Raw genomic sequence first — 21807 nt, 5'->3', positions numbered from 1 at the left:
AAATAAGATAAGTAGATTGATAAGCCCTAAAAGGCTTATCGGTCTGCACGAAGGAATGGTTAGGGTATAAAGTGACATCACAACAATCTTAGGGTGTGGAAACTTGGTTCCTGCATCCCCCCATATTATTTTGGGTGATACTTCAATTCGTGCTCCATGGATTGATGTTGAAAGGGCCAATAGTGTAGGGATTTTCTTGGCTAATTAACATTGAACCTGGGCCAGGGCCCATCAAGCCAACAAATGGTTATGTTGTCGAGACCGGGATCTGCATAATGAGATGTGTGATGTCTCATCACTGGAATCCAACTAAGAAGGAGATCAAAGATTGGTTGGATAGAAATATCCATGAATTCGTGGCACAAGAGAATAGGAATCCGTGATTGAAAAAATAACAGTGGTTGGACAGATACCTCTACACAAAAATACACGAGATCTTCTTATGTTCCTTCCTAGTCGAGTTGTACAAGTGGATCACGGAATTGGCAGATGGCCAAGGAAGGTGGAGGCTTGGCGATCCAATAGTCTGGACCCCATAGTTAGTGTGAAGATTAGAAGCCTCTGAAGATAATATTGAGCGTGTTGTCGATCATTGGCTCGATCGTATCATAGGGGGGTTTGTGACAGAGTTTGTGGTTGATACCTTAGTCAGTCACAGTGAAGCAAAGCACCGCTTATTCAAAGGCCTACAAGGTAAGTATTTAAAATCGTTGTATACCTGGATTAAGATGCTCTTGTTTGAAAAGTGGGTTATGTGTCAACCTGGCGATGGATGACGCAATCGTCGCGATACTGGAGATTTGGCCAGTAGAGTGGCGCACAACCTCAGAATTATCAGTTGGGTCTAGTAAGTCTATTGCGAACAAAAATCAGGAAGAGGCCAGGTTAAAGATGGATGAGTTGGCCTAAATATGGAGGAAGGAAGCCGAGGACAAAGCCAAAACAGAGCACGCTGCTAAAAAATAGACAGAAGGGGAGGAGGAAGAGGAAGACTGTGACTCTGATAGGAGTCAGAAGTCACCTTCTCTGCAGACAGAGGAGGAGGAGCAGCGCTTAGAATAGGGAGGAGTAGACCCAGAGACTACTCCATTCCGAGTTAAGCGCACAAGGGAGCAGGAGAAAGTAGGGTTTCGGAAGAAGTCCAAGGCCAACAAATCGTCCCTGGACCCAATCACCTTGACAGAGGGTGATTTGGATGATATCGGTGATACAATGAGGGACACGACCACAGAACTACTGCAGCAGAAATAGGCCTTGGTCACCATTCAAATGGATCTGTGTGAGCTACAGATCCAAGCTACTCAAGGGTAGACCACTGTAGGGCAGGGCAGCGTGGTGTCGAGCAATTTGGTGCCTGGAACCCCAGATGTAGTAGAGATGGTATGTTCAATGGATCCCTGGGCTATCACGTTGCTATATGGAGCATTGACCATAGAAACAGAGGTTGACAGGGCCACCATCAGCGGCCTCAAGAAAATCGGGTTAAACTTGGCCACGCTTCCAAGTGAATCCCTTCACACACTGCAGGATGGTGTGATCGCGGAACTACGGGCTCGGGAATAGTGTGCCTTGAATGTTATCAGCGAGCAGAAGGTGAATAATGCACAGATGTTCATTGAAAAATCGCCCGTGTTTGATCTTCTTAAGAAGGTCACAGAAAAGAATGGGCACACAATAGTTGTGGTGGTTGAGGCATGTACGACTATTCCAGAGTTGAACATCCTAGAAGATGCACCAGTCAATGCAAGGATCTGGAATCTCCCTGCAGGTGTGTGTGAAGCACGAACAAAGCTGGCTAAGGTTCAATTTGAATTGAACCTTAAGATCATGGAACTTGAGTTTAGGACCTAGCCTTCGACTCCACCAGAAGTCAGAGAGCAGCGCGAGACCACTGTGAAAGATGTCATTGCAGCTATCAAAAACGCAGTGAAGGATTGCACTGCATTCTTTGAACAAGCACTCGAAGAAGTTACTGATCTACAAGAAGACCCCAACCTGCAAAAGCTAGAAACTGAGGCACGAGAGCTGCAATAGAGGTATGACGAGGTCAAAGCGACAGCGCGCACTGTCACCATCACGTAGAGGTTAGCGAAGCTGTAGGAAGCGAAGGCACTAAAGGAACAAGTGGACACAATTCAGCACAAGGAGGTAGTACTGAAGGCCAGATTGGGGCCTTGGCTAGAGGAAGCCTATGTGCTCACAGCCTCTATTGAAGGGAAATTGACCAGTCTGCAGGCAACATGGCAGAAAATCAAGGCAGATAGCGCAAGACCAATGACGGAGTAGCTGGTCGAGTAGGCTAAGCAGATGGCGACGCAATGTACCGCCGAGGTTGCAGTCATACAGTTGGATTTGGGAGGTCTTCGTGACAAGATCTCCACATCGACCGAGTGACTCAGGGCGAGTCACCAGATTTTTGTTGGGGGTTTGTTGGGAACAGGCCCCCTAGGGTCAATTTTGGGGTTAAAAGCCCAAGTTTTGGGGCTTAAGGCCCAATTTTTGTATAAAGAATGTAAAGACTCCACATTTTATGGTCACAAAGCGCGAAGATGTAAACAATCAAAAAGGGTTTCTGCCCTTAGTTTAGATAGCTTGTGTCGGCTTGATGAGATTTTCAGTTCTTAGTAAATTTTTGGGCAATTGATCGATGTAATGGGTCTGTAAGAGCTAAGAGAAAAGGGTCTTAGCATAGGAAGTGGCTCTGCAGCTGAGTGTGTGGAGGCCTAGGGTAGAAGTCCGCAGCTGAGCACACAGACCCCTACAGTTGTGTGCACAGGGAAGTTAGAGTCTGCACTGGAGATCTAAACCACCAATAAAGAGAATTATTCTGGAGATATCTATGTATGAGATATTTTTACTTTTGTTATGAATGTATGCGGTTATGTTATTTTGAATATTGGGTTTATGATTTAATGTTATATTGATGTGCGAATCTATGTGTTTTACTTTGTCATATGAACGCAAGCAATAATATTTGTTTACGTGTAGATAATCATAATGCATGTTGAAGTTAATCAATGCTTAAGTTGATCTGGGTAGACACAGAAGTAAGAGTAATTACAGAGGCGCGTTAGCGTTTGAATTGCCTATTTAGGGTCCGGGAAGGATGATCGCAGACCTTCGCAAAGGTTCCAAAGCCAAATAATATAAGTACATTGATCAACCTTAAAAGTCTTATTGGTTTGCGTGAAGGAAGGGTTAGGGTATAAAAAAGACATCACAACTAACTTAGGGTGTGCAAACTTGGTTCCTACATCCCCCCATACTACTTTTGGTGAGACTTTAGTCCACGCTCTGCGTATTGATGTTGAAAGGGCCAGTAGTGTAGGGATTTGCTTGGCTAATTAACGCTGAACCTCGGTCAGGGCCCATCAAACCAACAAATGGTTTTGTTGCTAGGACCAGGATCTACATAACGAGATGTGTGATGTCGCATCACTAGAATCCAACTAAGAAGGAGATCAAAGACTAGTTGAATAGAAAGATCCACAAATTCGCTGCACAAGAGACTAGGAATCCGCGATTAACAAAAGAACATTGGTTGTATAGATACTTGTACATAGAAATACACGAGATCTTCTTCTGTTCCTTCCCGTTGGAGTTGTATGAGTGGATCGCGGAATTGACAGACAACCAAGGAAGGTGGAGGCTTGATGGTCCAATAGTCTAGACCCCGGAGTTAGTGCGAAGATTAGAAGCCTCTGAAGATAAGATCGCGCATGTTGCTGATCATTGGCTCAATCATACAGTAGAAGGGTTTGTGATAGATTTCATGGTTGATACCTCGATCAGTTACAATGAAGAAGAGCGTCGCTTCTTCAAGGGGTCGTAAGGTAAGTATTTAAAATCGTTGAATACCTGGATTAAGATGCTCTTGTGTGAAAGTGAGTTATGTGGCTACCTTGATGTTTGGGGCTACATGAAGTGGAAGGACCCTGCACAGAAATGGTATGATCTTCCATACCTGGCGACAGATGGTGCAATCGTCATGGTTCTAGAGAGTTGGCTAGCAGAGTGGCGCACGGCCTCAGACTTATCAACTAGGTCTAGTAAGTTTGTTGCGAAGCAAAAGAAGGAAGAGGCCAGGTTAAATATGGAGCAATTAGCCGAAAGACGAAGGAAGGAAGTCGAGGAAAAAGCCAAAGTAGAGCATGCTGCTAAAAAGCACATAGAAGGGGAGGAGGAAGAGGAAGACCACGACCCTAATAGGAGTTAGAAGTCTCCTTCTTTGCAGATAGAGGAGGAGGAGCAGCGCTCAGAACAGGGAGGAGCAGGCTCAGAGACTACTCCATTCCGGGTTAAGTGCACAAGGGATTAGGAGAAAGTAGGGCCGAGGAAGAATTCTAAGGCCAGAAAATCGTCCCTGGACCTAATCACCTTGACAGAGGGTGATTTGAATGATATCGGTGATACAGTAAGGGACGTGATCGCACAACTGCTGCAGCAGTTCCAGCAACTGTAGAAACAGGCCTTGGTCGCCATTCAAATGGGTCTGCATGAGCTGAAGATCCAGGCTACTTAGGTGCAGACCACTTTAGGGCAGGGTTGTGCAACATTGAGCAGTTTGGCACCTGGAACCTCAGATGTAGTAGAGATGATCCGTTCAATGGATCCACGAGCTGTCACGCTGTTGGATGGAGCATTGACTACAGAAACAGAGGCTGATAGGGACATCGTCAGCGGCCTCAAGAAAGTTGTGTTAAACTTGGTCGCGCTTCCAAGTGAAGCCCTTCACACCCTACAAAATGGAGTGATTGGGGAACTACGGTCTCGAGAACAGCACGCCTTGAATGTTATCAGCGAGTAGAAGGTGAAAAATTCACAGATGTTCGTCGAAAAATCGTCCGTGATTGATCTTCTTAAGAAGGTCACAGAAAAGAATGAGCGCACAACATTTGTGGTGTTTGAGGCATGCCAGACTGTTTTAGAGTTGAACATCCCAGAAGATGTGCAAGTCGATGAAAGGATCTAGAAGCTCGCTACAAGTGTGTGCAAGGCACGAATAGAGTTGGCTAAGGTTTAGTTTAAACTAAACCTTAAGATCATAGAACTTGAGTTGAGGGCCCAGCCTTCGAATCCACCAGAATTCAGAGAGCAGCTCAAGACCACTATCAAAGATGTCGTTGCAGCTATCGATACCGCAATGAAGGATTGCACTGCGCTCTTCGAACATGCACTCAAAGTAGTTATCGGTCTGTAGGAATACCACAACCTACAAAGGCTAGAAACTGAGGCATGGGAGCTATAGGAGAGGTACGATGAGGTCAAAGTGACGGCATGCACCTTCGCCATCACGTAGAGGTTGGTGAAGCTGCTAGAAGCGAAGGCATTAAAGGATCAGGTGGATGTCGCTCAGTGCAAGGAGGAAGTACTGAAGGTCAGATTGGGGCCTTAGCTAGAGGAAACCTATTTGATCATGGCCTCCATTGAAGGGAATTGGCCAGTTTGCAGGTGACATGGCAGAAAATACAGGCAGATAACGCAGGACCAGCGACAAAGCAGTTGGTTGAGTAGGCTAAGCAGGCGGTGATGCAGTGTACCTCCGAGGTTGCAGTCGTACAAGTGGAGTTGGGAGGTCTTCACGACAAGATATCTGTACCAGCCGAGTGACTCGGGGTGAGTCACCAGATTTTTGTTGGGGGCCTGTTGGGGGCCTATTGGGAATGGGTTCCCTAAGGTCAATTTTGGGGTTAAAAGCCCAAGTTTTGGGACTAAAGGCCCAAGTTTTGTATAAATAATGTAAAGTATCTACATTTTTTTGTCACAGTGCGCGAAGGTGTAAACAGTCAAAAAGGGTTTCTGCCCTTAGTTTAGATAGCTTGAGTCGGCTTGATGAGATTCACCCTTGGTCTGCGTACCATAGGAATTTATAAAAAGGAGTCTTAGAAGAGTCTAAGACAGTGCACTTCTTAGTAAGTTTTTGGGCAATTGATCGATGTAATGGGTTTGTGAGAGCTAAGAGAAAAGAGTCTTAGCATAGGAAGAGGATCTGCAACTCACTGCGCAGAGGCCTAGGGTAGAAGTCTGTATCTGAGTGTGCAGACCCCTGCAGCTATGTGCGCGAGGGAGTTAGAGTCTGTACTGGAGATCTGAACCATCAATAAAGAGAATTATTCTGGATATATCTGTGTATTAGCTACTTTTACTTATGTTATAAATGTATGTAGTTATGTTATGTTGAATACTAGACTTATGATTTAATGCTATATTGATGTGTGAATCTATGTGTTTTACTTTGTCATATGAACGCGAGTAAGAATATATGTTTACACATAGATAATCATAATGCATATTGAATTTAATCAATACTTAAGTTGATCTGGGTAGAAACGGAATTAAGAATAATTATAGAGGTTCGTAAGCATCTGAATTGCCTATTTAGGGTCCGCGAAGGATGATCACAGACCTTTGCAAAGGTTCCAAAGCCAAATACGATAAGTACATTGATAAGCCCTAAAAGGCTTATCTGTCTAGAAGGAAGGTTTAGGGTATAAAACGACATCAAAACTATCTCAGGGTGCAGAAACTTGGTTCCTGCATCCCCCCATAGTACTTCGGGTGAGACTTCAATCCGCGCTCCCCGGATTGATGCCGAAAGGGCCAGTAGTGTAGGGATTTGCTTGGCTAATTAATACTGAACCTGGGTTAGGGCCCATCAAGCTAAAAACTGGTTCTTTCATCGGGGCTGGGATCTATATAACGAGATGTGTGATGTCACATCATTGGAATCCAACTAAGAAGGAGATCAAAGACTGGTTGGATAGAAAGATCCATGAATTCGCAGCACAAGAGAACACGAATCCGCAATTGACAAAAGAACAGTGGTTGGACAAATACATGTACATAGAAATACATGAGATCTTCTTATGTTCTTTCCCAGTCGAGTTGTACGAGTGGATCACGGAATTGATAGATAGCCAAGGAAGGTGGAGACTTGACAGTCCAATAGTCTCGACCCCAGAGTTAGTGTGAAGATTAGAAGCCTCTGAAGATAATATCACGCGGTCAATCAATCATTGGCTCGATTGTATCATATGAGGGTTCATGACAGAGTTCGTGGTTGATACCTCGGTCAGTTACAGCGAATCAAAGCACTGCTTCTTCAAGGGGCCGCGAGGTAAGTATTTAAAATCGTTGTATACCTGGATTAATATGCTCTTGTGTAAAAAGCAGGTTATGCAGCTACCTTAATGTTTGGGGCTACACGAAGTGGAAGGACCCCACACAGAAATGGTATGATCTTCCATACCTGGCGATGGATGATGCAATCACCGTGGTTCTGGAGAATTGGTCAGCAGAGTGGCGAATGGCCTCAAACTTATCAGCTGGGTCTAATAAGTCTGCTACGAAGAAAAAGAAGGAATAAGCCAGGTTAAAGATGGAGAAATTGGCCGAAAGATGGAGGAAGGAAGCTGAGGACAAAGCCAAAGCAGAGCGCACTGCTAAAAAGAAGGCAAAAGCAGAGGAGGAAGAGGAAGACCGCGAATTTGATAAGAGTCAGAAGTCTCCTTCTTCGCAGACAGAGGAGGAGGAGCAACGCTCAGAACAAGGAGGAGAAAACTCGGAGACTACTCAATTTTGGGTTAAGAGCACAAGGGAGCAGGAGAAAGTAGGGCCGCGGAAGAATTCTAAGGCCAGCAAATCGTCCCTGGACCCAATCACCTTGATAGAGGGTGATTTGAATGATATCGGTGATACAGTGAGGGACACAACCGCGGAACTACTGCAGCAGTTCGAGCAGCAACATAAACAGGCCTTGGTCGCGGGTCTACGCGAGTTACAGATCTAGGCTACTCAAGTGCATACCACTGTAGGGCGGGGTACCGTAGTGTCAATTAGTTTGGCACCTAGAACCTCAAATGTAGCAGAGATGGTCCCTTCAATGGATCCTCGGGTTGTCGCGCTGTCAGATGGAACATTCGCCGTAGAAACAGAGGCTGATAGGGCCACCGTCAACGGCCTCAAGAAATTTGGGTTAAACTTGGTCGCGCTTCCAAGTGAAGCCCTTCACACCATGCAGGATGGTGTGATTGTGGAACTATGGGCTCGAGAACAACACGCCTTGAATGTTATCAGCGATAAAAAGGTGAATAATGCACAGATGTTCGTTGAAAAATCATTCACGATTGATCTTCTTAAGAAGGTCACAGAAAAGAATGAGCGCACAACAATTGTGGTGGTTGAGGCATGCCAAACTGTTCCAGAGTTGAACATCCCAGAAGATGCACCAGTTGACGCAAGGATCCGGAAGCTCGCTGCAGGTGTGTGCGAGGCACGAACAAAGTTAGCTAAGGTTCAGTTTGAACTGAACCTTAAGATCATGGAACTTGAGTTGACATCCCAACCTTCGACTCCACCAGAAGTCAGAGAGCAACGCAAGACCTATGTCAAAGATGTCATTGCAGCTATCGATACCATAGTGAAGGATTGCACTGTGCTCTTTGAACATGCACTCGAAGTAGTTACCGGTCTGCGGGAAGAGCCCAACCTGCAAAGGCTAGAAACTGAGGCACGGGAGCTGTAGCAGAGGTATGACGAGTTCAAAGTGACGGCATGCACCATCGCCATCGCGCGGAGGTTGGTGAAGTTGCAGGAAGCGAAGGCACTAAAAGAACATGTGGATGTAGCTCAATGCAAGGAGGTAGTACTGAAGGCCAGATTGGGGCCTTGGCTAGAGGAAGTCTATGTGCTCACAACCTCCATTAAATGGAAATTGGCCAGTCTGCAGGAGACACAGCAACAAATATAGGCAAATAGCGCAGGACCAGCGATGGAGCAGTTGGTCGAGCAGGCTAAGCAGGCGGCGACACAGTATACCACTGAGGTTACAGTCGTATAGGTGGATCTGGGAGGTCTTCGCGACAAGATCTCCACACCGGCCGAGTGACTTCGGGGAAGTCACCAGAATTGTGTTGGGGGCCTATTGGGAATTGGTCCCCTAGGGTCCATTTTGGGGTTAAAAGCCCAACTTTTGGAGCTTAAGGCCCAAGTTTTGTATAAAGAATGTAAAGTCTCCACATTTTGTGGTCACGGAGCGCAAAGATGTAAACAGTCAAAAAGGGTTTCTACCTTTAGTATAGATAGCTTGTGTCACCTTGATGAGATTCACCCTTGGTCTGCGGACCATAGGAATGTATAAAAAGCAGTCTTAGAAGAGTCTAAGGCAATTCAGTTCTTAGGAAGTTCTTGGGCAATTGATCGATGTAATGGGTCAGTGAGAGCTAAGAGCAAAGATTCTTAGCGTAGGAAGAGGCTCTACAACTAGGTGCGCAGAGGCCTAGGGTAGAAGTCTACAGCTGAGTGTGCGGACCCCTACAGTTGTGCGCACAAGGAAGTTAGAGACTGTAATGGAGATCTGAACTATCATTAAAGAGAATTATTCTGGAGATATATGTGTATGAGTTATTTTTACTTCTATTATGGATGTATGCGGTTATGTTATGTTGAATATTGAGTTTATGATTTAATGCTATATTGATGTGTGAATCTAGGTGTCTTACTTTGTCATATGAACGCAAGTAAGAATATTTGTTTACACGTAGATAATCATAATGCGTGTTGAAGTTAATCAATACTTAAGCTGATTTGGGTAGACACAGAAGTAAGAGTAATTACAGATGCGCATAAGTGTCTGAATTGCCTATTTAGGGTCCACGAAGGACAATTACAGACTTTCGCGAAGGTTCCAAAGCCAAATAAATAAGTAGATTGATAAGCCCTAAAAGGCTTATCGGTCTACATGAAGGAAGGGTTAGGGTATAAAACGACATCACAACTATCTAAGGATGTGGAAACTTGGTTCATGTATCCCCCCATACTACTTCGAGTGAGACTTTAGTCCACGCTCCACACAGAAATGGTATGATCTTCCATACCAATAGTGTATTACTGCAACCTCGGTGGTACACTGCGTCGCTCCGTACCATGCACTATTTCTGTGCGAGGTAGATTCTGCACAACACACTCAATTCTCAGTTCATCTATGTACTCCAACATGGCTCTCTATGCTTCTTAATTGCTTGTAGGATCATCTTGTACCTTAGGCATAACTCTTTAATTTGTAATCAAATCTTATGCACTCAACAATCTTATCAATTTAATTCTTTAGGCGTGCAAGGAAGATCAAACATGGCTCTTTTTTTTTTTAGTCAAGCTTCATTAATTGATTCTACAAGTTGTAGTCCTCTCAGTTTTTTCCCAGAGCTCTTGCCATTTTCCATTAACTCCATTATAAACTTCAGTTACCGACTAGTTCTCATGCTCAAAAGCACTAAGGTCTTAACCAGATGTTGACTCATCCATGCCTACATAATCAACTTATGGTGAATATCCAATTTGGCGTATCTAGCAAATATGGCACATAGGCCAACTCTAACACACAATGCCAAAGAGTTGTCAACTCGATCATCCTTGAGCCACGAATATATGCCAAACATATGCCAAGGAACTTTATTTATAAGAAACACTATATAACACCTTCCACAGGCCCATTACATTTTAAGCCCCAAGGGCTTAATCCACTTGCATTTATCCTTCCATGCCCTATGTCATATGGTGCCCATAAGATCGACTCCTAGGCTAGCCTTAGCCTCCAACCTTCCTATACCAACACCTTTTTCTTTTTTTTTAGCCTAAAGGCTCATGGTCACAGTAATAAGTGAAAACATTACAAAACCACTACAAACTGGCTCTTGGGTGCCTCTTTACCTTTAATCCCTTAGGGCTTATTTCCCCCTGTGCTCTTGGTCATACAGTTGCATAAAACCATGTTTTGGCGTTTGAATTTGGTCCCCAGCACCTTTATAATTTGCACACCCTTATTTTCCGTTGTGATAAGCCATGCGAGATGATGTGCAGTGTGGGGTCCACCCGGAGCCTTTCCTATTCTCCTATTAGCTGTCGCTCTCTTGTGCTAGCCCAGTGCCTAATCAGCCCATTTCTCCCTCCTATTCACCATTTATAATCCGTCAGTGTCTTTCTTATGGGGTGAGCTATCCCGGTGGGGTCCGCCTGTCACTCACATCAACTAATTAACTACCTACCAAGTTCAGTTGGCTCTAACATCTTCCCTGTCAGCGCAACGACCAGTCAGCCCACTAGTTCCTTTATGCCTCGCTCCAAAACCTTCTAGGCTCCTGCCACAGATATGGCATCATGTTGACATGCCATGTATCACTTCTGGAATGATCCACGTGTCACCTAAAAATGGCCCACTTGGGTACCTGAAATTTTTGAATATTTCTACCACCTGTCCCCTTTAGTGACGTCCCCTTTACTAGCCAATACAATGTTGCCACGTTTCTCGACACTTCCATCTCGGCCTTCATCTTTATGTGCTCAATAAAACCTCTAGGGTAAACTTAGTCGGGATGATATGGCTCTGGGGACCACCACTGACCAATAAAAACACCTGTCGTTGTTGTTATCAGATCCACGTTCGCCTTGCTATTAGAGAAAATTGTTTATGATTTGTGCCCCCCTTTGCAGGTTGTTTATGGTTTTGAGGGCAGGGGGTGGTGTAATTAATCTCCATCGTTGATCTTATGATTGGTGGTATGGCCAACCTTCTTTGTGTCATCCCCTCTACATGTTAACATTCAAGTGGCTAGGCTCGATGCAATATCCCTAATGCGTCAGAGGGGATGTGTGGCGGTAGATCTGCCCTCGAACTTGCCTGCCATTTAAACGGTCATGTTTGTCTGGTTCAACACTTAGTTTCTCTACCAACTTTGTTTGGCTTCCAAACTTGGCCACCACATTTACCTAAGCCACATTTAACTTTGTCACGTTGACTTGGGGCACCTCAACTTTGACTGGCAATAACTCTTGATCTAGGAGGTCATTGGTTGACTTAAATATACCACTAGAAAGAACCTTCTGAGCACTATCCAACTACATCACTTCCAGGAGCATTTGAGCTAAACTCCTAAGGCATAAATTCCTTCAAATATTGGCCAACAACCATCATAGCTATAATATTTTATAGCTTCTTTGCATATCCTACTACTATGATTGTCTCATAGCATAGTAGTAGGATATCCTAGAATAACTTTTCTTCTATCAAGTTCTATAAGTTATGAAGCTATGACAATCAATGATATCATAGTAATATCAATTGATTGATTGTTGTATCATATACAATCATAGCATATCCTACTACTATGCTATAACTTTTCTTCTAGGAGGTTCTAGAAGCTAAAACTTGGATAATACTGAGAGGAAAATTCTCATCGATCATCTTTTCCAACTTTCAAATATTTGTTCATGATATTTTAGGAGATAGGATCAAAGGAAGTCAAGCTTCTTGGATGCTCTTAAAATCATGCATTAAACGGGCCATGTTTTCATTTTTGCTACATGTTTTCCATTTGGGAGGTTCCAAAAGTTGAAACATGGAACATAGTGAGGGGAAATCATGTTGATCATCTCATCCAAATTTCAAACCTTCGGTCAAAATATTTTAGGAGATATGATCAGAAGAAGTCAAGATTCTTAGATGCTTCTAAAATCATGGATCAAATAGAACAATTGGCTTTTTTGCTATAACTTTTCATCTAGGAGGTTCCAGAGACTGGAAATTGGACCATAGTGAGGGGAACTCCCAATGATCATTTGGTTTAGTTTTAAAAACTTGGATTTCTAATTTAGTTTGCATACAAAGTGTTTGAAGAAATTCCTAAATGGTTTAATGATTCATTGCATACAAGCTATTTCATGAAATGCCTTAATGAAAATGTTGTTTTGTGGATGGGGATAGCATTGTTGTATGATAGTACTATTGTAGTTTGTATATGCCTATTTTCATGCATAGCATTTGAATAAATGTGTTAAAGGTGTTTCATTACAATCATTCGATAAAATACCTCAAAGAAAAAAAACCAAAATTTGTATGTTGAAGTGGTATATTTCAGTTAATATGTGACAAAGAGATATAAGAGCTTATTGTCAAGCTAGTAAAGAGAAAAATAAAATGTTGAGTACCTCATAACCTTTGTAAATCATTGTGGGAACTAGGTATATGACAATTTCTACAATATAGTTGAATTTTAAAATTTTCTATAGCATACTTAATGTTAAACATTTCCATAGCATACTAACATTTTAGAAATATAAAAAAGATGCCTTTAAGAATGTAACAAAACACTGACATAAAATAAATTGAAACCATATTTTTAGAAATATAAATAACATGGCCATTAAACATATAATGTGAGCATGAATATCAATTAAATTGAACATTTTATCTTTTAGGATTACTAATTATTTTAATTGAGAAAAATATTCAACCCAAATTAATTTCATCGAGTCATCATTAATTAATAAATATAATTAATTAAATATAAGTTTTAATTACATGATATTAAGTTTTTATTAAATAAATAAATTATCATAGTCATATAAATTAAATTACTAATGACTTTTAATAATTATTAATGTGGGCAAAATTAAAATTAAATTAAAAATAAAAACAGGTTATTCACATTCATTCACCTTAGGGACTACCCCCCTTGACTTGTCTAGGAGAGAGTCTAAACGAGTGAGTAAGGATTAGAGTGACAACCCTTACTCTGAGCATTGTCGTTGTGCCTAGACACTTTGTGCGACAACATTTCTTAGCGTCGTTGTCGGGGATAGAGTTTTTTTGTCCTTGATCCTCATGACATTTTTTTAATCATCTAATCTTTTCCGCCATTCATTAGCCTGTCAAGTAGCACAACATTCCCTGGCGTCATTTGATCTTTTCATCACTTTAACTCTCGTCATCTCTCATCTAATCCTCTCATCTTTACTTTCTGCACCTACACATTCCGGTTGGTTTCCTGTTTGGGTGGCGACTCCACTTATTCATTCATTTAATCCCAAACAAGGAGCCCTCCCTGAATATCCATTGGCCTCCATCCGCTAACTTTTCGGTTTCGCCTTTGGAAACTTTGTGAGATATTCATGCTCAGGTGGTGACTCCACTTCTATCATTTCTTACAAGAATTTCTGCTAGAAGCTCGCTTCTTATAGATGTTTTTCTTGAGAAGGGATCTCTCTCTTTGATATCCATTTGGCCCACCTTTTTCCCGTCATCATGGAATATGACTTGTTTGCTCCTTGTGATTTTACTAATATTCAGGGAGCTCAGAATGGTTGTCCTTCCTTTTTTGGCGAAGCCATCGATGAATTTCCTTCTTTTCAAGGTAATAATGTCTTTACCACCGAAGCTCACCTTCAGAATGTTAACCTATGTATAAACAAGTGTCTCCCATACTCTAAATATGAAGATGTGAAGATGAAGATTTTCATTCTTACCTTATATGGAGATGCTTTTGATTGGTATGTTAATTTCCCGAATAACACTTTTGATTCTCTACAATAAATCATTGATGCCTTTCAAGATAAATATGGAGATAAAGACAAAGTCAAAGAAAAATTTGAAGTAAAGAAAACTATAGAAGTTGAAAATGATTTCAAGGAGTTAATTCAAATGGTTAAAACATACAGTTAAATCAGGCTCAAGTAATAAAGAACGCAGAAGTTAATCAGGCTCAACTTATTAAAGATATGGAACTTAATCAAGCAACATTAACAACTGATCATGCCAAGGAAATTAACTCTATGCAAAGCAAGTTATTAGCCCTAGAGGAAAAGATGACAATCATGGAATTCAATCATTCAAATCAAGTAACTTCCATGAAAGCAAGTTATCAAGAAAAAAACTCGATTCAGAACAGATTGACAACTATGGATGAATGAATGACCATCATGAGATTCGATTATAATAATCAGTTAGCTACCATGCAAGCAAATCATAAGAAAGAGATAAACTATATACAAAACTACTTCATGGGAATGAAAGAAAAGAATGATAAAATTATAAAGGACATGGAAGTTGGTCAGATTTGTCTTCAGAATAGGTTATTGACCATGGAGGAAAACCATGCCAAGGAAGTGAGTACCATGAAGGTGGGAAACTCTAACCAGATGGATGACATAACAATGGAAAAGATACAAGTACAGAAATTTCAACATCAGTCAAAGGATGAAAGAAACAAGGAAACGTCAAGAGATCATAAGCCTCCCTGTCTGTTGTAGCAAGCTCCATATTATTATGAGGAGGTCATTTGTTCCATTGAAAAGTGGCTAATTGAAGGTGACCCAGATAAAATATAAATTGATAAGAATCAGGTTGATACTTACATGTTTGATCCACTAGTGATAACATATCAGGTCTATAAAGAAGTGCAGGTCACAGAAGTCTTGAACATTCCAAATTTTCCATACGAGCATTTTTCGGATCAAGAAGGAAGTTGTACGCCAATTGCATCATAATCAACATCACAACCTACCACAAAGAAAAGGCACAAGAGAAAGAGAATGAGAAAGTGGTTTGATCCATCTCATGGCCGCGAGCAACTTGATTTTCGGATAGGAAAAAGTCCTACCATGTGCAGGATTGGACATGGCACATCTGAGAAACAGCCAACAGATTTTCTTGAAAGCAGGCAAATGCTCAACATGCACTACAATGAATGCACATGATGCCATGGGGCATCCTTTGTACTATATTCCTAATCCTACACCCTTTTATTTCAGTATTTTATTTGTATGTAGATTTTTTTCATGTTATTAGGATAGTTAATAAATGAAGAGCTTATATCTTTCCTCTACCTAATGTTATATGATGATTTTTGTGTGGACGCCACTTATGTTATATTGTGTGTTGCATGGATGCAGATTTTGGATTCTCACATTCCTCCGGTGCAGCAACGTGTCCCTAAGTGTTGATATACAAGGAGCGGTATTGATCCAAACTTGTACTTCAAAATGATCCAAGGTATGCCTCTCATTTTGGTATATATGTTGATGAATTATTCTTGACAAGTGCATATCCTCTCATTCTAAAATGTAAGAGGGAGTTGGCTTCCAAATTTGAAATGAAAGATCTTGGTTTAATGCACTATTTCCTGGGACTTGAGGTTTGGCAAAGGCCAGGTGAGATTTCCTTTCACAAGGAAAATATGTTGTAAATTTACTAGAAATATTTGGCATGGTTGAGTGAAAATCCTCGCCTACACCTATGGAGATGAATTTCAAGAAGTTGTGTGGAGAGGTTGTTGGATCGGACCTAGCAAACCCCTCAAAGTATAGACAATTGGTCGGTGCTCTGATGTTCCTCGTGAACACTCACCCTGACATATGCTTTGCAATTAACACTTTGAGCCAGTTTATGACTGAACCTTACCACGTACATTGGGTTGTTGTCAAGCATGTATTGAGATATCTACATGGGACTATTAAGCTTGGACTAAGATATGTCATTGGAGACATTAGACTATATGGATATACAGGTGCAGATTGGGTTGGTAGTGTTGCCAACAGGAAGAGTACTTCCACATGTTATTTTAGTCTAGGGTCTACCCTGATATAGTGCAGAAATTTGTAGCCCTTAGTACTGTTAAGGCTGAGTATATTATAGCTAGTTTGGCAAGTTGTGAAGTAGTTTTCTTGAGGAAGCTCTTTAGAGAGCTATTTGAGCAGGTTCTGGACATGACAGTTATCTATTTCAACAATAAGAGTGAGATTCGTTTGTCAGAGAATCTTGTGTTGCATGGCAAATCCAAGCATATAGAGATCAGATATCATTACATCTGAGACATGGTGCAAAGCAGAGCCGTGAGACTCCTCCACATTTCGACAGATAAGCAAATAGTCGATATCCTCACCAAGGCTTTGCCGAAAGGGAAGTTCTTGGTCTTAAGGGAGCAACTTGGACTGGTTGAGATGACCCTTTCAAATAAGGGTCCTGCCTCATCAAGAACATTGAGCAGTGCTCTTCCCCCCGATTGAGCTCCCAGGGTGAGGAATGGAGAAATAGGGCTCCTGGGAATGACAGACCTCTGACCAATAGGATGTTGAGACCTGGGATCTCCCCTAGCCAAAGTATGCCCTAGTTAGCGACCTGCCTACTCCGTGGGATAACCTCTCCCATTTGGCCAATGGGCTGAGGGACTTGGGATATAGTGTGATCCCTACCTCTTGCAGTAGGTGGATCTTGCCTAAGTTGGTGGATGCAAGTGTTCTACCATTTGACTCTTTAGGGTTAAGATGGATGATCAGGGACAATAGATAAGAGTGTTATCCTTACCTTTGGTAAGTTGATATCGCCTATTGTCAGGAACTTTTGGATAGAGTGTGATCCTAAAAAATTATAAATTCATTTGAAATTACTATCATTATTATTAATTATAAAAAGAGTTAATATATATGTGAAACATATATACATTTAAAAAAATATGGAACAAGATTTTTAACCATGTAGATTTATCTCCATTTTTCATGGAGATTTTTAATAGGTTTTATTACAATATCATGGGCCAGTACCATCCCTTATCAATACTACATGTCCAAAAGGCCCTAACTCACTTTATATGAAACTTTCATATGCCATTATTTTAATTAAACAAATTAATTAGAATGGAAAAAGGGCATAAGTTACTACTTTGGAGATTAAAAAATAATAATAATAATAATAATAATAATAAAAAATTGTGTATATAAGAATATTTTATAATATTCTATGGAGGATAAATCCCTATTATTTATCTAATATCTATTATCCATATATAGCTTGAGTGGGCCTAATGGTTAATAGCATGTGTTTCCTCGTAAGACATCATAGGTTCAAAACTAAAGGGAGGTAGAGTATGTATGTATCACCACCCGTCACATTGAAATTAAATTATAATTAGATTAAAAGAACTTGAGAAATATATAGAGTGATATCAACCACATTTAGATAAAGAAGAGTAATCCAATCTAAAAAAATCTAATCTAATTTATAATTGTTTTAAGTTTAATATAAAGATATGTAATCCCCTCATTGTTGAATATAAAATTGGCAAAGGAACTCTATCTCATATAGATATGCTTTATACTTATGAAAATGATAAGATATATATTTAAAAATATAGTATGTTTTATTGTTGATTAAATGGAAATGAAGTATTATAAAAATATAAGATTATCAAATTTACCAAAAAAAAAAAAAAACTAAATTTAAAATAAATATTAATGGACAAAAACAAATAATATTTATTAAACAATATATTTCATTCCATCAAAATTATATAATAATAAATCAATCAAAAATATTTAAACCTTAAATCTTATTTAAAATTTTATTTTATTTTATTTTATGTATTCATTTAAATTAAAATTAAGATATTATTTTATTTCTTTAAATGACAATTACATGAACAATAGAATTTTATTCTATTTTTCATAACAAGAAAATGATGAACATCCGTTTCAGTTTGTTTATATACTCAACTTCAACTTTGTTTGTTTATCAGCATTCCTAGACTTATCCCTGTGACAGGAGAATCCGTCCTTTTCCATCCAAGAGTTTTAATATCAAAATATTTAGGAAATTCAATATCGAAATTGCTTTAAAAAATATAATGGTTTTTCTTTTAAATATGTGATTGTGCTTTTACTTGTGATTTTCAAATTTATTTCTCTAAGATATTGAATTTACAAAATAATGGTTGTTTTGTTGAGCTCAAAGGTTTATTGTATAGTTTAATGTGAGAGATGCATAATTTTAAGGTTTACTGTATTGTATAGTTTAATGTGAGAGATGCATAATTTTATTTTTGCACATGTTTTTTTAAAAGATATATATTTAAATAATAAAAAATTAAGAAAATAAATATATTTGTTTGGTTTATTTAATTAAAAATATTAAATGATAAAAATATTTCAATCTTATTTTCAATCATAAAATATAACCATATAAAATATTTATATCAAACAACATAACCTTATATCAGTTTTATAGAAAAATAAAATAATCAAATTATATGAAGCAATTGGAAAAAAAAAAAAGTTGTTTAAAATTTTATGTATTCTCATTATGACTAAATAAATTTTGAAAATGTTGAATCCATTTTATTCATAAGAAAATACAACTTAAACCATGAAAAATTACAAATTGTTTGTATATAAAGCTTTTAGAGGAAGTAAATATATATAAAGTCAGACACCAAATTGGTGTTGAGACCCCCTTGTTTGTGGGACAACACCTCCGCACAGAGATTTGACTGCTAAGTCTACGAAGGCATACATACTCTACTCCCTCTGGTTTTGAACCTGTAACCTCTTAAGAGGAAACACATGCTATTGATCATTAGACCCACTTTTTTTAACTTTAAACTAATAAATTTGCATCACCTTGGAAAACAAAAATAATTATATATTATTAATAAATCACATTTCACTATACTGAATATAAACAAAAACTTCAAGATACATATACATATATCCCTCCGTTTTATTTATTACTAATGCCAGGCCAGCTAGTATTGAAATTATTTTCCGTCGCCCCTCCCTCCCTTTCACTCAGAAAGTTGAATGGTCTTGATACGGGGCTCTCGACCAGGCGTCTTGGGGATAATAACGGTGAGCACACCCTTGTCCATCTTTGCCTCCACCCTGTCGATCTCACAATTGTCAGGGAGCCTGAGACGACGCGAGAAACTTCCCTGCATTCTTTCTAAATACAGATACGTTTCGTTTTTCTGCACTTCTTTCTTCGATACTTCACCGCTTATTTTCAACACTCGTTTGCGCTCTTCAACTTCAACTTTAATGTCCTCCTTTGTCAAACCTGTAGCCATGAAGTGGTGAGTTTAAGTCGATTGCAGATTTATCGTAATCATGAAGTGGTGAGATTAAGTCGATTGCAGATTTATTTAATATTTGGGAATTCTACAGACATGAACGCCGTCAAAAAAAATTCGAAAATAACGTTAAATAATAAAAAAAATCTGATGGATCACAGAAGCCTCACTTCAACAAAAAAAAATTCTGATAAACCAAAACAAAAATATATTTTATACCAGGAATATCGGCCTTAATGATATGTACCGTTGCGGTCTCTTTCCAGTCCACCGGAAGCTGCAAATTCTCGAGGACATTGGACGGCCTGTTAGAAGCCAACAAGTCCATGAATTCAGAGAGATCCAACACATCCGAGCTGTGGTACGGAGAATTCGCCCTCCGACTTCCAAGCAAAGGTCCCAACGACATGGTTCTCAATTGTTGATGAAGCCAAAGTAATGTAATCTGCAATAACAGGAACAAACAAAGTAAAGAGAAGCTTTAAGTTTATTGAGCATCAATCTCTGGAACAAGAAAAATAAAAAACTTGGAAAGAAAGAAAACGGGCTCTATTAGTCCTCACCAACCAATTTGCTGGTAACAAAAGACGCAGAGCAAATATTGCATTGCTGGGCATGTAATATATAGAGAACTGGGGAAGAATGTGAAGGTGAATTGGAGGTTGTAACGTTTGGGGTGGCCTGGAGTTTGTAACGTTCGTCGTTTGGGTGGCCTGGAGAGAGGTTGGCTGGGTGCATGCAGGGTAACTGGCAGCGTATCAAAGAAATGACTGGAACTCAGCGTATATTTTACAGGCAGACCATCCACAACCTGAAGTGCAGGTTAAATCATTTGTTTCCACAAACAGTAACCGTTTATTGTGTAGATCTTGGCCACACATCATTGCTCAGCTACTTTGAACCATACCTTTTGTGCCAAATAATTTTCTATAATTCACTGAACAATGTGCATGCCATATTGCTGGACTCACAGGTCTTTTAAACCAAAATATTTTTCGCAACTCAGTAGGCAATGTAATTGTGCACGCCATGACTTTCTCTTCCCCATATTAACAAAGGTATTTTTATTAAAAAGAAATATGGTTTATATTAATAAATGATATATTAGCCTATAGAGGGAAGTCAAATGAGTTAGCAAGGGTTTTTTTTAATAGTTCAATTCATTTTGATAAAGATGAGATTAATAATTAGCCTAATAAATTAAGATAAAATGAAATTTGAGGTTTTGGGTAGCTAAATTGTTAATTGAAGTAATATGAAATTAAGATAAAATGAAATTTGAGGTTTTGGGTAGCTAAATTGTTAATTGAAGTAATATGAAATTTGCAGAAGTAATATGAAATTTGCAGAAATTGTGAAATTTAAGGTTTAAATCTGGGAAAAGTGGACAGATTGTAGAACCCAGAAATTTATTAATGAACCGGCTTAAAAAATGGAAATTGAAAAAATTATATGTTATTTTCCCTTTAAATATTAATATTATGGACTTAGGTTATATTTTGATTTTTTTTAAGAGAATTTATATTTAAATCTTAAATTTATGTACATGTGTAATGTTTAAAAGTAATAAAAGTATTTGTAACGTTTATTTTTTTAACTTTTCAAGAATAAATTTAATTTTAGATTGTAGAACCCAGAAATTTACTAATAAATTTATGTGCATGTGTGATGTTTAAAAGTAATAAAAGTATTTGTAATGTTTATATTTTTAACTTTTCAAGAATAAATTTAATTTTAGATTGTAGAACCCAGAAATTTACTGATAGGCCAGCTTAAAAAATTCAAAATTTGAAGAAAATATATATTATTTTCACTTTAAATATTAATATTATGGACTTGGGTTATATTTTGATTTTTTTTTAAAGGGTTTATATTTAAATCTTACTTAAATAGATTTATGTACATGTGGGATGTTTAAAAGTAATAAAAGTATTTGTAATGTTTATTTTTTTAATTTTTCAAGGGTAAATTTAATTTTAAATTATATATTTAAATTTTCTTTCATTAAATAAAATAAATTATATATATATATATGTGTGTGTGTGTGTGTGTGTGTATGTATTCACTGTTCAGTTTAATTTGTAGACGAAATAGTCATAAATGGATTGGACACCCAAAAAAATGCCCTTGGGCACTC

At 39.0% G+C, this 21807-nt stretch overlaps 1 protein-coding gene across 1 annotated transcript; it reads right to left on the bottom strand.

Annotated features, from left to right (window-relative positions):
• Positions 1 to 19385: 19385 nt before the first annotated feature.
• LOC149197789 (18.1 kDa class I heat shock protein-like) lies at positions 19386 to 20701 on the bottom strand. The gene is made up of 3 exons (XM_089408797.1): positions 20642 to 20701; positions 19890 to 20115; positions 19386 to 19657 (listed from the first exon to the last, which is right to left on the bottom strand). The coding sequence occupies exons 1-3, from the start codon at positions 20699 to 20701 to the stop codon at positions 19386 to 19388; spliced, it is 558 nt and encodes a 185-aa protein (XP_089264923.1).
• Between the last annotated feature and the right edge of the window lie 1106 nt (positions 20702 to 21807).

Source organism: Pinus tabuliformis, chromosome 2_2 (assembly GCF_031772625.1).
Source record: "Pinus tabuliformis cultivar Carrire ecotype Pingquan chromosome 2_2, CPIR1, whole genome shotgun sequence".
In the NCBI taxonomy this organism is placed as follows: Eukaryota; Viridiplantae; Streptophyta; class Pinopsida; order Pinales; family Pinaceae; genus Pinus; species Pinus tabuliformis.
Note: the sequence above shows the minus strand (reverse complement) of the source record. Positions and strands in the feature narration are given on the sequence as shown.

What these genes read in the sequence shown, in the direction of transcription:
- LOC149197789 (XM_089408797.1), bottom strand. Translation starts at nt 20,701, where the DNA reads ATGGCGTGCACAATTACATTGCCTACTGAGTTGCGAAAAATATTTTGG. An exon ending in TATTTTGGTTTAAAAGACCT is followed by an intron (nt 20,116 to 20,641) that starts GTGAGTCCAGCA and finishes CTGTTATTGCAG; the next exon opens with ATTACATTACTTTGGCTTCA. An exon ending in CATTAAGGCCGATATTCCTG is followed by an intron (nt 19,658 to 19,889) that starts GTATAAAATATA and finishes TCATGGCTACAG; the next exon opens with GTTTGACAAAGGAGGACATT.